The sequence below is a fragment of the Amphichorda felina genome, assembly GCF_050947745.1.
Source record: "Amphichorda felina strain 45539 chromosome Unknown scaffold_7, whole genome shotgun sequence".
Classification (NCBI taxonomy): domain Eukaryota; kingdom Fungi; phylum Ascomycota; class Sordariomycetes; order Hypocreales; family Bionectriaceae; genus Amphichorda; species Amphichorda felina.
In genome coordinates, this window is record NW_028145043.1 from 2,203,027 (window position 1) to 2,217,849 (window position 14,823).

A 14,823-nucleotide genomic window follows, 5' to 3' on the forward strand; every position below is an offset into this window, starting at 1 on the left:
ACTGAGCTCAACTTGGTGGGGACAGAGCTTAGCAACTTCACATACTAGAGGCAATGCGATGAGGCTGGCATGGAGACCATGGGGCTAACTACCTGCTTATCCGTACTTACTTTATACGTATATACAAAATGATAATAGCAGGCGGCCTGCAAGATAGATTTAAAGAAAGAGCAAATACCAAAAGTCGTTTGTTAGGATTAATTACCTGCTGATGCGGCTGCAATTTACTGTCGCTGAATGGGGCAAGGGAAAATGTCGTCGACCCCGACTTTCTGACGTGATGATCCACGTATCTCTGCCGTGAATTCCTTAATTGAGACCCGCGCATGAGGTCATTGTTCAGCGAGAAGCGACCGCGACAAAGAGCGTGATAATAGGCAATGGGCAGTTCATGGCTCAGTACTTCGTATCCAGCCTGCCGCGATTATTCCAGCCAACATCCTGGCGGGATAGTAACTCGTAGTAATGCGTCTTCGTACGTATAATAATACCAGAGTGCTGTAGGTTGATTGATGGCCGCTGGCCAGTTGCTCAGTATGGCCGGTCGGGAATACATTGGGGGTCATCCCGCCATTTAGATATGGGTAGGGAGGCTAGGGCAATGTAGAGCTGGCTGGTTGGATTTGGCTGCATGGGCGGCTCGTTGATATCTTTCTTCAGCGCCAAGGCAGAGCCCGTGACGCAACTGAGGGTGTGATACGAGGGATGGCCACAACGCAAACAAGTCCCCGTCTCCGACAGATGTGCTGTGCTGCTGTGGTAGGGTTGTACTACTATGCAGCAATCGCGGATGTTCGACCTTCCCAACGTGTCGCCTAAAATGCATCAACTTCCAAGTTGACGTGCTGTAGCGACATGGCCAAGATCTACGAATAGGGAGGGTGTTGAAGGACGGGCGTCCAGGTTGCTGGGTTGCCTGGGTTGCCTGGGCTGCTGCTTGGCAGGCTGGTTGTCAAGGGCCGAGCTTTCGGGCTGCCTCCAGGTCATAGGCCGTTCACCAGAAGACGGGCCCCTCAATGCCTCCTGGTCAGCGCTGCCAAGGCCTGATGGCTCCTCGCCTCAGGGGAGCCATCAGGGGCCTCCATCCACTGGAAAGGCTTGGATGAACTCCCAAACCCAATTGTTTGTGGCTGGTTATGTTCTGGTCTGTCAAATGTATGAAAGGCAAACCTTCTTGTATTAAAGATTCAGAAATGGAGTCCAAGATCCCGTCGTATTCAGGGGCCCTGGCGTGCTGCTGCGCGGTGCATGAGGCAGCAAGTTCCAACCGCTGGGCCAAGAAACCTGAGGTGGGGCCCGCAGAAGCCGTTGCCAGCGCTCAAACAGCGTTACAGTGGTGTTTCCCACTGCCCAGCCCGCTGCCAGGCCTGGGCTCGTCGCTGGAGGGCGAAGCCACGCCAGCTGCTCCACAGCGGGTAAGACAGGGTGACGGATTGCAGCCAACAACCTGGGCGTCAGGATGCCAGCCATCCTTGCACCTCAGTCTTGCACCAGCTGAGCCTGTGCGTTGCCAATCTCCTTCATTTCCGCCTTCCACGATACCCCAAGAGACGCAGGCATGATCTGACTGGCCTGCGACACAGAGCCTCGTTTGTTTTCGCATCTTCCTTTGTTCATTGCACATTCCCACTAGTCCATTCTGCCTTTGCCTTGTCCTGCTACCTTGTTCGACCACGACCACGACAACAACTCCCGACGACCCCCCGACAACCACGTTAGCGGCCACGACCACGACTAGAATCGACGACTCCAGACGACGGCGGACGCGGCCGCAGCATTGCTCTTCCGATAATAGCACTTTCATTGCCACCTTTTGTGCTCGTACCCCGTGCCGAGTTTAGCACTCGTGCCGCACGACATTGCCGTGTCCAAGCCATCTGCGCTCTGGTTGGCCGTGGGCCAGTGCTCCCCCATCTCTCGAAATGCCCTCGTTCCTAGACGAAACCACCTCGCCCATCTTTCACGACAACTCACATATCCTTAACTTCGACCCTCACAACCAACTTGGCATCGCCGCCGTGGAGGATCCCAAGGCGAAGGGGCCTTCCATTGAGCAGCAGCAGCGCTCCAGCGTCATCCATGAGCCCTTTGAAGAAACCTCCAACTCGTCGATCCACGACTCCGATACCTCGGACGCTGCTCCGATGACCTCGAATGGCAACGTCACTCGACCAACAAGCATGAGCTCCCTTCCTAACGGCAAGAGCGTCTCTGGAGGGTACGATGATCGTGATTTCGACGATGATTCTGCTCAAAATACACCCCGGTCGTCGAACGTCATCACCAATCTGCCCGACCGAACCGCGCCGCGTCAGGCTCTTCCCAACTCTACTGTCAATGGGGTAGATAGTTCTGCCAAGGCGACATCTTCATTTTATCCCATCGATGCTTCACACAACTCGCTCTCGTCAATTGGGTCTTTCGCTACCGAGAGGCCCCCCCGGAGGAGCAGTGAGCAGTCCAAGCCTGCGCTCCCGACGATACCATCCGACGGTCTACCGTCCTCTCAAAGCCAGCCTTTCCTCTCGTCCACATCTCCCACCAACGACCATACGCCACCCAAAAGTCCTCCTCACCGCCTATCATCCCCCCCAGTCTACCATGGGAGTACCCCCAACTCCTCGTCCAATCACCTGCAGCCTCCACACCCCGGCTCAACACTCAAGCAAAGGCACACGCTCGAAGTTCCGAAGCTGGCGCCTGGCCGACCGTCTATGGATACAGCACAATCCAGTGGCCGCTTTTCCCCGACAGTTACCTCAGGCACTAGGAGAGCCTCCCTTAGCCTAGCTCGGAGGACGACGCGGTCGATGCAGTCAGATGCTCCCCGTGACGAGATCGTACCCGATGAGGACGCACAACGATGGGCCGAGGCGTACCGTCAAAAGCGGGCAAGCAAGCGGAAGAGAAAGGAAGAGGAGGATGACGACCGTGTTTTGGTTGGAACCAAGGTGGACGAGTCGCACGCCAACTGGGTCACGGCTTATAACATGTTGACGGGGATCCGGGTTTCTGTCTCAAGGACGAATGCGAAGCTTGACAGGGAGTTAACCGACGCAGACTTTCAGGTTAAACAAAAGTCAACGTTTGATATGTAAGTCACTGAGAGCCGACCTGGGCTCCAGCAGGGCTAACACATGGAAACAAACAGCGCCGGTAACGAGCTGGTTCCTTCGGCCAAGTATGATTTCAAGTTCAAAGACTATGCTCCCTGGGTTTTTCGGCGGCTGCGTGCGCTCTTCCGTCTCGATCCCGCCGACTACCTCATGTCTCTGACCGGTAAATACATTCTCTCGGAGCTTGGGTCGCCGGGAAAGAGTGGCAGCTTCTTCTACTTTTCCCGAGACTACAAGTATATCATCAAGACGATCCACCATGCCGAGCACAAGTTTCTGAGGAAGATACTCAAGGAATACTACGAGCACGTCATGGAGAACCCCAACACACTTCTGTCTCAGTTTTATGGCCTACACAGGGTGAAGCTGCCTTATGGCAAGAAGATTCATTTCGTGGTCATGAACAACCTCTTCCCTCCGCATCGAGACATCCACACAACTTTCGATTTGAAGGGTTCGACTATTGGGCGGGACTACAAAGAGGAGGATCTGGACAAGAATCCCAGGGCTACGTTGAAGGACCTCAACTGGCTCCGACGGAAACGTCACTTGGAGCTTGGTCTGGAGAAGAAACGAATGTTTCTTCAACAGCTTCAACGAGACGTTGTTCTGTTGAAGCGGTTGCAAATCATGGATTACTCTCTTCTCGTGGGTATCCACGATCTCACGCGAGGAAACGAGGAGAATCTTCGCGATAAGACCCTCCAGGTATTCAATCCAGGCGGCGAGAAGAACGCAGACGACGAGCCGCAGTCGGTGCTCCTGCGCACCCCCTCCAAGTTGGAGAATGCTCGAAAGGCCCGGGAGCTGAGGCAGATGATCCGATCAGAAAGGCCCGTACCTATAGGACAGGCGCTGGACAAGATGCCGGACGAGTTGGAGGAGGGCAAAAGCCGGAGTGGCTTTGTCTTCAACCAAGATGACGGTGGATTCCGTGCGACCCACGAAGATGACACTCCGGGAGACGAGATATACTATCTTGGCGTCATTGACTGTTTGACTCACGTACGTATCACGCCCTTCGTTGCTTTGGGGAAGAGGGATGGTTGCTAACAAGCTACAGTATGGAATGATAAAGAAAATTGAGCACTTCTGGAAGGGTTTAACCAGCGACAGGACTCAGATCTCAGCTCTGCCACCAGACCAATATGGCGATCGATTTTACAACTTCATCCAGGGGGTCACCATGTCAGAGGAGGAAGCCCACCGCGAGGCCCAACGGAAAGATGAAGAGATGGCCCAAGCTACACGCAGCTCGTACCAGATGAAGTCTCACCACGGGATTCCTCCCATGCCCGACTACCAGCCCCCAGCGCCACCTCCAGGACCGCTGTCGCCAGAGGCACGGGAGGTGGTGGAGAGAGCGTCTAAGGAAGCACAGCGGGTGGAACAGAATGGCGCGGCAGAAAAGCAAGTGCCGCCAGAGAGGACACTCCGAACAGTTTCTGTGGCCGAGCCGCACGATTCGATGCACGAACCTATCCTCCCAATTGTTGAGGAGGCCGGGGAGACGAGCGATATTCGGCCCAAGACTCCTGCAAAGGACAGGATGCCACCGCCGACCCGCGCACCGCCTCCCACCCCACCCAAGGGCCCTGCACCTGGGAAACCAGAGAGTGCTGATAGTGGCTATGGAGGTCAACCAAGGTTGAGTAAAGAGAGTCTCAGAAACAAGTCTCTCCCGCCTCTTCCTGGTAATGACACAGAAGACAGTGGAGTCAAAATGACGGCATAAATGATGGAGATCTTGTCATGCTGCTTGCCCTTAGGTTGGGGGAGTCGACCTCGGCTTGTCGTCGACCTCCAAGTCGTCATGGCCTAGAACATCATCGAGAATGGACGCATCAAACCACGAGAGGGCTGGACCACATTACCTCAGTACAGACATTGGGCCCCCATCCCAGTTCTTAATGAGGCATTCTTCTTTACATTTTTTTGGGCTTTTGTTAATACATGATGCATCGGGATAGTTGTGCCTTTCTTTTTTTTTTGTCTTTTTCTTTCAAAAGCGATAGGCGGCACAAGCGGTGCGCCTAATCGCGATTGTTGAATGTGACGAGGTTGTTGATGGAAGCAAAAGACATGGATGATACCACAAGCTGCTGCAAGCATGCTCATTATTTCTTACACTGTCACAACTTACACAGCCTGTTCTCTTCCTTTCTGTATCGTTTCTTTGCCGTCCTGTCCGGTTCTTTAAGGTTGGCGTGCTATTGAGGGGCTACGGGCCACTTAGATATGGGTAGATGAGATTTTTCTTTGCATTTGTACCTGTCAAGCCAGCTGGGTTTTGGGTACTGTGTGCATGGCGTCTTCGCGACGCCCAGGGGGGTGGTGTATAGAATAATGATACAGTTTACAATGGGTCCATCCTCAACGGCCATCCGAATGACTCCCATCATGCTTCCGTCCGTGACAGTTACAGGCCAGCCATGCCATTCCTTCCCGCACCTAAGCGCACCCGCTCACCTCCTCTTCCTCTCCAGCATATCCTGAATATCCTCCTTGCCCTTGCCCTTCTCCGCTGCACCCCCCTCGGGCGCAAAGGTCGTCGAGACGGTCATCTCCTGCGCGCCCTGGCGCCTCAGCTCGTCCAGGCGGCGCTTCTTCTGCAGGTCGGCCACGCGCCATTGCTTGAAGTACTTGACCCACTGGGCGGCGCAGTCGCGGTCCAGCTGCTGCGCCTGGTCGCGGCACAGGGTGCGGTCCGCGCGGTCGGCCTCCTTGACCGGGTCGTCGATGGAGTTGGCGTCGAGGCACGCAAAGTAGGCGTCGCGGGCGGCCCAGCACGCCTTGCGCTCCTCGCGGGTCGGTATGGCGGAGCCGGAGCGGATGGCGTCGCCGCGGGGGTCGGACGAGGAGAAGGGCCACACCATCGTGGTGTTGGGTTGTGGGTTTGGTTTGGTTCTGGTTTTGGCGTGGCCGGTTCGGTCGGGAGAGCTCGGGGCTGGCGGATGCGTTGTTGGCGCAACCGATCCAATTGGGGGAGTCGCTCCTATGAGGTATTGACTAAGGCCAAATTGGAAGATGTTCCTGTTGAGCAACACGTGGAAAAGATGAGATCGTAGCTCGCTAATGCCCGTACTGAAACTTCAGAGGTGTGGATGGCTCGTGGGAAGCTCATGACGAGGTCGCACGGCAGAATTGTCAGGCGGTGAGCTTAAACCGGTTTAGCGCCCATTTCCCAAGCTGCAGCATTCCAACCTCCCGTCGCCTCTCCTTGCAAGGCGGCTGACAGCTTGTCACTATTTCATCCAACTTTAGATCCCTACATCCTCTCGTTACCCCCCTATCGAAGCGCATCAGGCACACGTGTGGCCTTTTTTTGCGACATAATTCCGCTGCCGGGGACTAAAGAATCGTCGTGTCTCATACTTGGGTACCAAAATAAGGAGATCCAGCTCGAATATGCGACAACCATAGAAACCGCCGCTACCACGTCGACAACATTTCCTACTCATTCTAACTAGGGTCCCTTGATCTCATTATATCACATAATGCCACGCCGTCGCAGACCGCCGAGGGCAGGCGCCCTCTCGGAGCTGCCACCTCTCAAAATCGCGGCCCAGATCGCCGCCCTCCAGTCCCTCTATTACGCCTCCGCGCTCGTCCTCCTCCTCTTCACAGCCCTCGTCGCCGGCACGCCGTTCGGCACCGGCCTTCTCCTCGGCTGGGACCGCGTCCGCGGCGACACGACGCAGGGCTGGGTCATGGCCTTTGTCTGGATCCTCAACGGCGGGCTCTGCATGTGCGTCGCTCACTTCCCCTTCATAGCTGGTTTCCATTGTAAAACGTCGCTAATGCTCCATCTTGTTCAGGCCCATCGCCATCGTCGCCTTCATCGGACGCAGCAAGCTAGTCCCCGACTTTGCCCTCACGATCCACTTCCTACACCTCCTCGCCACGTCCTTCTACTCGGGCGCCGCGCCGCGCAACGCCATGTGGTGGTTCACCATGCTGGCCTCGTCGGCCCTGTGTGTCGCCCTGGGTATGTGGGGGTGCCGGTACCGCGAGCTGCAGCCCGTCTTCTTTGGCGGCGGGCGCATCCTGGGCAGCAACGCGCGGCCCGCGGCCGCAGCGACAAACCACAGCGATGAGGATGACGAGGAGAGGAGGGGAGAGCTGGACGCGAGAGGTGACGATGAGGAGATGGGGCTGGCCAACGGGCGGGGACGGCTGAGGGGCAGGGAAGAGTATGAGATGAGCAAGATGCAAGCAGGGCGATAGTGTGTCGTCTACTGGCCGAGAGGCGGTGCCGTGCTGTGTCAGCTGGAAGGGACGGGATTGTTAGGATAGCGTGCATTGCTGGGCGTTTGGGACTTGGATACAAGACGTGTCTATTGAGCTACGAACAGACACAAAGGGGGACAGATAGATTAGGTGCCCCCTGATGGGTTTTCTATATGGGAGCAGACGCGAATAGACTCTGTATTTATTTTATACATCCTCCATCCGCAATGGCCCCTGATTCAGTTGGGATAATGGGATTAACTAAGTGAACTTTGCCTTCTACTGATCCTCATGATACAACCGTTAACTAGAGTACGCCCCGGATAAGTTACAATACCACGATACAGCCCGGAGTCTATGCCCCTGCCACAACAGCCAGATTATCGTAGATCACCCTCTTCACTTCATACAGCGTGCTCCTCCGGCCGCCAATGGGCAGGCCAACAGACTCGACCTCGATCCTGCCCTCGGCCGTCTTGCGCACCGCCACAGTCCCGTCCACAACGAGAGTACCCTCACCCCTAAACTCGGCAGAGTGGTTAGCGCTCTGCATGGCGCGCCGCAGATCCGCCAGTCGCAGGTCGCCCACGTGCAGCGGCTGGGCGACTGGGCGCGACGCCGAGACGAGGTTGCTGGGGACCACGTCAAGGACGGGCAGACCGGCCGAGTTGGCGGCAGAGCTGGCCAGAGCGACGGCTGTGTTGTCCGTCTTCTGGCGCTTGTTGGCTGCTTCCTCGTCCTTCGGAGGCTCTGGCTCCTGCGAGAGGGCTTGGGCGAGAAGCTGCCCGCTGATGGTGACGATGCCAAGACCCTTGACGTTCTGCCACTTAAGCTTCTTGACCAGCGGATCTGCCAGCTTGACAACCCAGGCGTTGGTGTCAACGCTCGCATCTACAGAGACACCAATACTGGGCGTGAGTACATCGACGGCACGATCGCCGCCCTCGCCACCTAAAGTGGCACGGCAGTCTGCCGCCAGGGCCATCGTCTCTTCCTCGTTGCCGCCCACCAGGATGAGCTTGCGCGGTTGGATGAGCGGTATGAGCATGTTCAAACTGCGCTTATCATGCAGGCCGCTGAAGTCGACGAATGCGATGCGTAGGTTGGCCGTGACTGATTCGGTGGTTGTCACCAGCTTCGAGGGGCCAGTGGGCTCCTCGGGCTCAGCGTCCTCGACATTGTCCAGCTCGTCAGCAACAAATCCATCCGCTGCTGCATGGCCGTCCTCTTCGGCAGCATCTGCCCTGCTCGTTTGGGTTCGCTTGTTTGACCCAGACACGTTCCTGGCCACCTCATCCCACTTGCGTTTCTTGCCTAGCTTGTCGTCGTCGGTAGACAAATTCCCTCCCTCTGCGCCATCCTCTTCCTTCTCTTCCGCTCGAAGGAAGTCCTCGGGCCGAATAACCTCACCATAGTCGTCTGTTCTCTTCCTCCTAATAGCGAGAGGAAATGACCTTTCCCTGCCCTTCTTCCCACGGGTATCGAAATCGAATACGCCCTTCTTTTTTATCAGGATATTGACACCGAGGTCCTCGTCTCTAAGCACCACATTCTTCCGCCCAGTCTGGCCCAGCGTAGCAGCGACATTCAGCGCCTTGCCTTGTTGCTCACCATCCTCGCCCTCGCTATCAGAAGAGGATTCGGAGGAAGCGTCATCAACAATATCGCCGGAAGCCTCCAGGGCTCCAGCACCACCAGCTTGCTGTGTCGCCTGGAGCTGCCTTTGCGTAGCGAGCCATTGTTGATATAGTGTCAGCTCATCGCCCTCCAGTGCTTGACGCTGGTCTTCTCGGATCTCCAGTGTCCGCCCACCGGCATACACAAACTCCAGGCTGTCCCCATTGCTCGTCTGCTCAACCGAAACACCCTCTTTTCTCTCCTTCCACCACTCCCACAAGGTCCTCGCAATGGAAGGGGAATCGTCCTTCGCCAGGCCCGGCCGGTCCGTCAAGATCACCAAATTCCTCGAGTCTTTGGCCAGACCCTTAAGGAGGTCTTTCGAGAACCCCCAGTCGATGCTCGTATCGCTTGCGAGGATCACACGGCCTTCCGTCTCGACATTTTCCGCGTCCCGGCTGAGCAGCTTAGCAATCTGGGCTTTACGCTCTAGTAGGCGCAGATATTTGAAGTCAAATGGGCCACCGGCACGTTTGTTGTCACCCGCGCCATTGACCCTCCTCTGGTCCTCCGCAAAGGCCTCAAACTCCTGGACGATACTGTCATCCATCCACTCGAGCATGCTCCTCGCATAGCGCATGGTGCTAGACATGTTGCGACCCGCCAGGTACAGCTTAGCCGACTTGAGCACACCCCCATTCTCGGCCGTCGCGTCAGCCCTCCAGGCATGCTCCATCAGATATGACATCTCTAAGACTCGCGCGCTGGAATCCACAGGTATAAGCACCGTCCCTCCACGCGCCACACACGCCTTGACTGTTTCGATGAGGTGCTCGTCGCGCTTAGCGCGTCCTCCCGCCAGCGCATTCTTGTCGCCTCCGCGACTGCTGCAGATGAGCGCCGTCGGTTTCCGCAGCGTCTCTATGACATCGGCGCCACCACCTCCCGCGCCGCCTAGCCATGCAGCACCAGCAAATACGTTCTCGCGTGCCTGGTTCCAATCGACGGCGTAGACAATCGATTCCAAGCCGTGCTGGATGTGCCATATCGTACCACCGAGAGTGTGCCCCGCATTGTAGGCCGTGATCGTGAGGCCATTGAGCGGCGGGGAGAAGGGCGACGGCAGGGGCTCGTGCGGCTGGGAGTACTTGAGAGGTTGGATGAGGGAGAAGTAGCGCGCAATCTCTTCGGGAGTCGGGGTCTGCAGCAGCAGGTTCTGTGCCTGCGTGGCAGCGGACTGGGAGAAGGAGTATGCCGTCTCGGAGAGCGACTCCTGGGGGATAGTAGTAGCGGCGGCGGGGGACGAGGAGTAGAGGTCCTGGATGAGGGTTCGGCCGAGGTCGATGATGGGGCGCGTGGCGTAGACGGGAATTCGGGTGAAGAGAGGGAAGTTCTTGCAGCAGTGAGCGTAGGCGGCAAGGTGGGATGCCTTGGCGTGGGTGAGCAGGATCAGCGAAAGGGTGGGAATTTGCCTAGGCGTCGCGCGGTTAGTATGCGGTCGGCTGCGACGCAGGTTCATCAAATGGAATCGCTCACTTCTCGAGCTCCTTGAGCTTCTCGACATCAAATGACTCGTCCCAGCCCAAGTCCACGAGCACTTTGACACCTCCATCCAGCTCGAGCAGGGACTGCGACGCAGTCGACTCGGAGAGCGCGCCTTGGAGCGAGCAGAAGGTAAACATTTTGGCGGGTCCGATGCGGTGGAAGAAACAATTCTGGTATCGCTACCGGCCCATGGTAAAGAGAGAGGTTGTACAGAGTAGCGATGGCTCGGAAGGTGGTGAACCAGTTGGCCACTATGTCATTGTTCGAGGCTGATGAGAATGAAATGCGTCGCGTTGGGTCTTGGCGGCTCGGGCCAAGCTGCCAACCTTGAAGGTAGGTGGAGTACAAAGTACATGACAATGTGCCGGATCGGCGCAACTATCAAGCGACACGGCCCTCTAGAGCACCATGATCAATTAGGCGTTGTAAGAAGCTTGGTAGGCACTATCATTACATTTTCAAGGTTCTATGATATTTTCCTAAATACTATTTCGTTATTGTCGACCGATACATCACGGACTAGCACCGATAATGTTGGCATTATGCCGCCAGCCACCCTGGCGCACCGGTCAGGGCGAACCAGTGGATCCACCTTCAAATATTACACACATGTCCCACAGTCACTAGGTAGGTCTTTCACGTGGTGGAACAAACGTATGGAATAGACATGTAATGTATTTAACAATGTTTTATGTTCAAAAGTCAAAAGTCAAAAGTCGCTGACCCCCTACCGAAACACCAAGTCGCAAGTCCCTATAACCGTACCTTCCTATGCCATATGTCGCGTAGACACAAATTTCCTCCCTACCGAACGTGATTGCCGGCGCTAAATTGGATCCTTCCTGACATAAAGTTGGGATAGTTCGCCATCTAGGCTACCGTCTGTCTGAAGGCGCTGCGATCCAGCATGCGGAGAGCCCTGGTGTCCTCACTTAGACCGCCTGTCTCGGCAGACCCAGTCGGCACAGCAGCGTGGGCTCGGGGGCTACCACCGGCATTGCTGCCGCCGCCGTTGTAGTCATTTGTCGCATGAAGAATGGATGACAGGCTCGACCGGGGCTGCACGCTCGCACCACCAACATCCGAGCGCGAACTTTGTGATGGGCTCACACTATGCCCGCGACTGGGAGGCACCTCAGCGGCGATTGAAGACCCCGGAGGACCGGCTGTGACGGCATTCAGAGCCGGCAGAGGTCCCTGGGGGTTCCTCGCCGATGTAGTGTTTATCCGGGCATCAACCATGGCCGACTGCGCAGCGGTTTGGAGGTGCTGCTCCCGAGGGGGATCATGAATCCGAGGGGGTGAAGGTATGCGGTACTGGTGCGGCTGATGCTGATAGGGAGGGAGAGTCGTTTTCTGGGGAGGCGGTAGCGGGAGCGATGCTCGAGGCTCGTAGTGCGGTGGCGCGGGAGCGTAATGCGACGGAGCGTGAGGAGCGTGCGAAACTGAGTGCGGAGGCCCCTGGTGGGCACCCGGTTGGTACGGTGCAGTCGTGTAGTGGCTATAAGGGGGCGTCGCCGCCGGCGAGGGAGGCCAACCATAGCCAGGGTGGCCATATTGGGGAGGATACGGCTGCTGATGAGGCGGGTAATGGTGCTGGGGGGGGATATTGTAAGCTGGTTGTTGCATGGGCGCCCTGGTAAGCGCTGGCGTCTGGTTCGTCTCTCCCATGCTCGACTCGGGATACATGCCCTTGACTGGGACGATGCTCCGAAGGGCCGGGTCGTTGGTCGGTTGAGGGAGATCTGCCTGGCCTGGTTGTGGGCGCGAGTAGTAGGAGATCAGGTGAAGGTGCTGCCCATTCGATGTCGTGATGCTGAACGACTGCTTCATCAGACCATCGGCCTTATACCGGTAGCCCTCCGGCTCGCCATCGTCGTGGTCCTCGTCACTAGCCCGGCCCGTCTCCCCATTCTTGTTGGATCCCCTCCTGGCGGCGCTGAAGCCACCGCCTCGCTTGCCCTCCATCTCCCGGTACGTCAGAAAGCTCCCAGAAACCCTGCTGGCACTCCATGACTTCCCATCCGTCCACCTTCTCATGCCAGCTTCCCTCTCATCCCAAACAAAGACCGAGCCTGACCGGATGGACTGGCGTTCCTTCTCCGACAGACGACGCTGTACCCGGGGCAAAAGACCCAATCGGCACGCCTCAAACAGCTTGATGGCGTCGGCGGGTGTCCGCACATAACCATAATATGTCTCCATTGTGCAAATGTTCAGAGTCTTGTGTTGAGAGCGTGTCTTTACCCGCAGAGCAGGTCAAAACTTCGGTCGATGATTCAACCACAACTCCTCCGCGCAACCCTCCCACACCTCGCCGCGCACTGTACAGACTTGGTCTAGGAGTAGTATCCCTGAAGGAATCGTAAGGCTGCCTCAGAGGAAAGAGCACTAGACAGGGTCTAGCTTGACGAGCCCGATCGAGGATGCCGGGTTGACTCGGAAAAAACTAAGAAAGAAAAGCTTAAAAAACTTAGATAGGTGGTCTAAGTTTAACGTCTAGAAGAGCTGGTCAGTAAGGGAATTCAGCGCTACCGAGATAAATAACGAGGTGAAGTGGAATGGAGAGAAGAAGAGGCTAGTTGATGTTGACCAAGTGCAAGATGGTCGTGAGAGTGGTGGTTGCGTTCGGGACATGTCAGAGTAGCACCATGACCACACGCATATGATGCAGTCGTGTTGTATCCCAAAGCATCGTGGCGAGCACGAAGCAACGCCAATTGCTTCTTGACAACATCGCAGATATCAAGCCTCGAAAAAAAGCATGCCGTGAAACCGGCGCCGCTTGGCGCCGCCCATGACGCCTGAGGATGAGCGCCTGTGGCTGCCAACAAGGCGCCTTAGGCTGGTGGTGGTGGTTGGCTTGGATGCTGTGGGCATGACAAGATCTGGGCGATTGACAAACAATGCCATGATGCCAAGGGGCCATGGTACTGGAGAAGAAGGGATGAGGCGGAAAGCAACATACCGGACTAGATGACTAGGAGGTGGTCGTCGAGATCCAAGTGAGATCTGATGTAGGTGGCCGGTTTGTGCCTGTGAACCAGAGTGTCCAGGCGCAAATTCGAATGGTCGGATAGAGTTGTTTGGTAATAAGGTTGTTTGGTAATAAGGTTTGCTGCAGATGGTAGCGTTACTTGATGAGATCTCGTTTGAAGTCTGTAGCAGCAGGCAGAGGTCGTCAATGTCGTGCAGATGTAAGGCGCAAAAGAGACAGAGCAGAGCAGAGTGAAGTGAGGTGCGTGCAAAACGAGCGAAGGCGGCCTCAAATGGGAATGCCGGGGATGGTGAGCCCCATCAGGGACAGCGCCGAACAATGGGGATGGGATGGATAAGTCGGCTCGACGACCCCAAGGCCAAGGCTTGAAGCAACGTCTCAATTGACGGGGAGGGGTGAACGTAGGGGACAAGGGGGGTGTGGAGTCATGGACGGGCAACAGGGGTGCGTCTCCAGCTCCCCACGTAACAAAACTGGCAAAACTGGAGCCAGTGAGCCACTGGGCACAACAAGCTTTGCAAGTTGGAGTCGCTTCTGCGCGATGCCATGTGTCTCCGCGACCGGCTCCGCTCTTCGCCCGCCAGAGCGTCGTGAGATTTGACAGCAGCGGAAAGGCAGGGGGGCGAGGATGGACGAGAACCCAACAAGCAGCCAACAAGCATCCAATGCCAGCTGACCCAGAGGACGTTGCAGCCAGAACTGGCGCAATCGGAATGTGGGAGAAAGAGCGAGGGTGGGCTCTTACCGTTGAGAATGGCTAGAATGGGCTGGCAGCGTGGCGCACCCGGTGCAAGGCTTGTTGCGGCGAGGACCCGGAGGAGAGAGGTACCGGTACTTTGTAACGTACTCGTACGAACTTCCTTCGTCGATTGGGCTTGGCGGAAGACACCACGTCGTGGGCAACCAATTTGTGGCGCAGAACTTGGACGTGCTGCGCATCAGAGTGAAATTGATGTAAAGGTCAAGTTTAGGCAAGAGGTACGAGTACAGAGGCCGAAGATGAAGAAGAGTTGCTGCAGGCACTCAACGGTAGAAACGGCACCTTCGAGGCGCTGGTCCTGCCGATTCTGCCGAGAGGCCTTCCAGCCACAGTGTGACACTGTGAATAGCTGCCTGAAATCGAACTGAAAGCCACCCGCCTGACTTCGATGAGATCTCCCCAGAGACAACTGGCCGCCATGACATCGTGGCCCTATCTACGGATAACCAGATCATCCAAGGCTCACCGACGGGACTAAGAGACAGGTTTGTTCAAGCAGGCCCTTTAGTGCCGCGGGAAATTCTAATAGGCTGCCTCTTCCAGACACCGCAAGTGCG

At 56.5% G+C, this 14,823-nt stretch overlaps 5 protein-coding genes across 5 annotated transcripts; 2 read left to right on the forward strand and 3 right to left on the reverse strand.

Annotated features, from left to right (window-relative positions):
• Positions 1 to 1,922: 1,922 nt before the first annotated feature.
• MSS4 (1-phosphatidylinositol-4-phosphate 5-kinase) lies at positions 1,923 to 4,851 on the forward strand (the record flags this gene model as incomplete). Its single annotated transcript, XM_083196860.1, has 3 exons — positions 1,923 to 3,094; positions 3,152 to 4,121; positions 4,180 to 4,851. The coding sequence occupies 3 exons, from the start codon at positions 1,923 to 1,925 to the stop codon at positions 4,849 to 4,851; spliced, it is 2,814 nt and encodes a 937-aa protein (XP_083048068.1).
• Positions 4,852 to 5,581: 730 nt separating this feature from the next.
• ACO1O0_007488 (cytochrome oxidase c subunit VIb-domain-containing protein) lies at positions 5,582 to 5,992 on the reverse strand (the record flags this gene model as incomplete). Its single annotated transcript, XM_083196861.1, has 1 exon — positions 5,582 to 5,992. The coding sequence occupies one exon, from the start codon at positions 5,990 to 5,992 to the stop codon at positions 5,582 to 5,584; it is 411 nt and encodes a 136-aa protein (XP_083048069.1).
• A 621-nt stretch (positions 5,993 to 6,613) lies between these two features.
• ACO1O0_007489 (integral membrane protein S linking to the trans Golgi network-domain-containing protein) lies at positions 6,614 to 7,343 on the forward strand (the record flags this gene model as incomplete). Its single annotated transcript, XM_083196862.1, has 2 exons — positions 6,614 to 6,864; positions 6,935 to 7,343. The coding sequence occupies 2 exons, from the start codon at positions 6,614 to 6,616 to the stop codon at positions 7,341 to 7,343; spliced, it is 660 nt and encodes a 219-aa protein (XP_083048070.1).
• Positions 7,344 to 7,701: 358 nt separating this feature from the next.
• On the reverse strand, positions 7,702 to 10,645 carry ACO1O0_007490 (cleavage polyadenylation factor subunit CFT2; the record flags this gene model as incomplete). Its single annotated transcript, XM_083196863.1, has 2 exons — positions 7,702 to 10,435; positions 10,500 to 10,645. 2 exons carry the CDS (start codon positions 10,643 to 10,645, stop codon positions 7,702 to 7,704), a joined length of 2,880 nt encoding a protein of 959 aa, XP_083048071.1.
• A 733-nt stretch (positions 10,646 to 11,378) lies between these two features.
• Positions 11,379 to 12,713, reverse strand: PTH2 (Gti1/Pac2 family-domain-containing protein; the record flags this gene model as incomplete). The annotated part of the gene is made up of 1 exon (XM_083196864.1): positions 11,379 to 12,713. The coding sequence occupies one exon, from the start codon at positions 12,711 to 12,713 to the stop codon at positions 11,379 to 11,381; it is 1,335 nt and encodes a 444-aa protein (XP_083048072.1).
• Between the last annotated feature and the right edge of the window lie 2,110 nt (positions 12,714 to 14,823).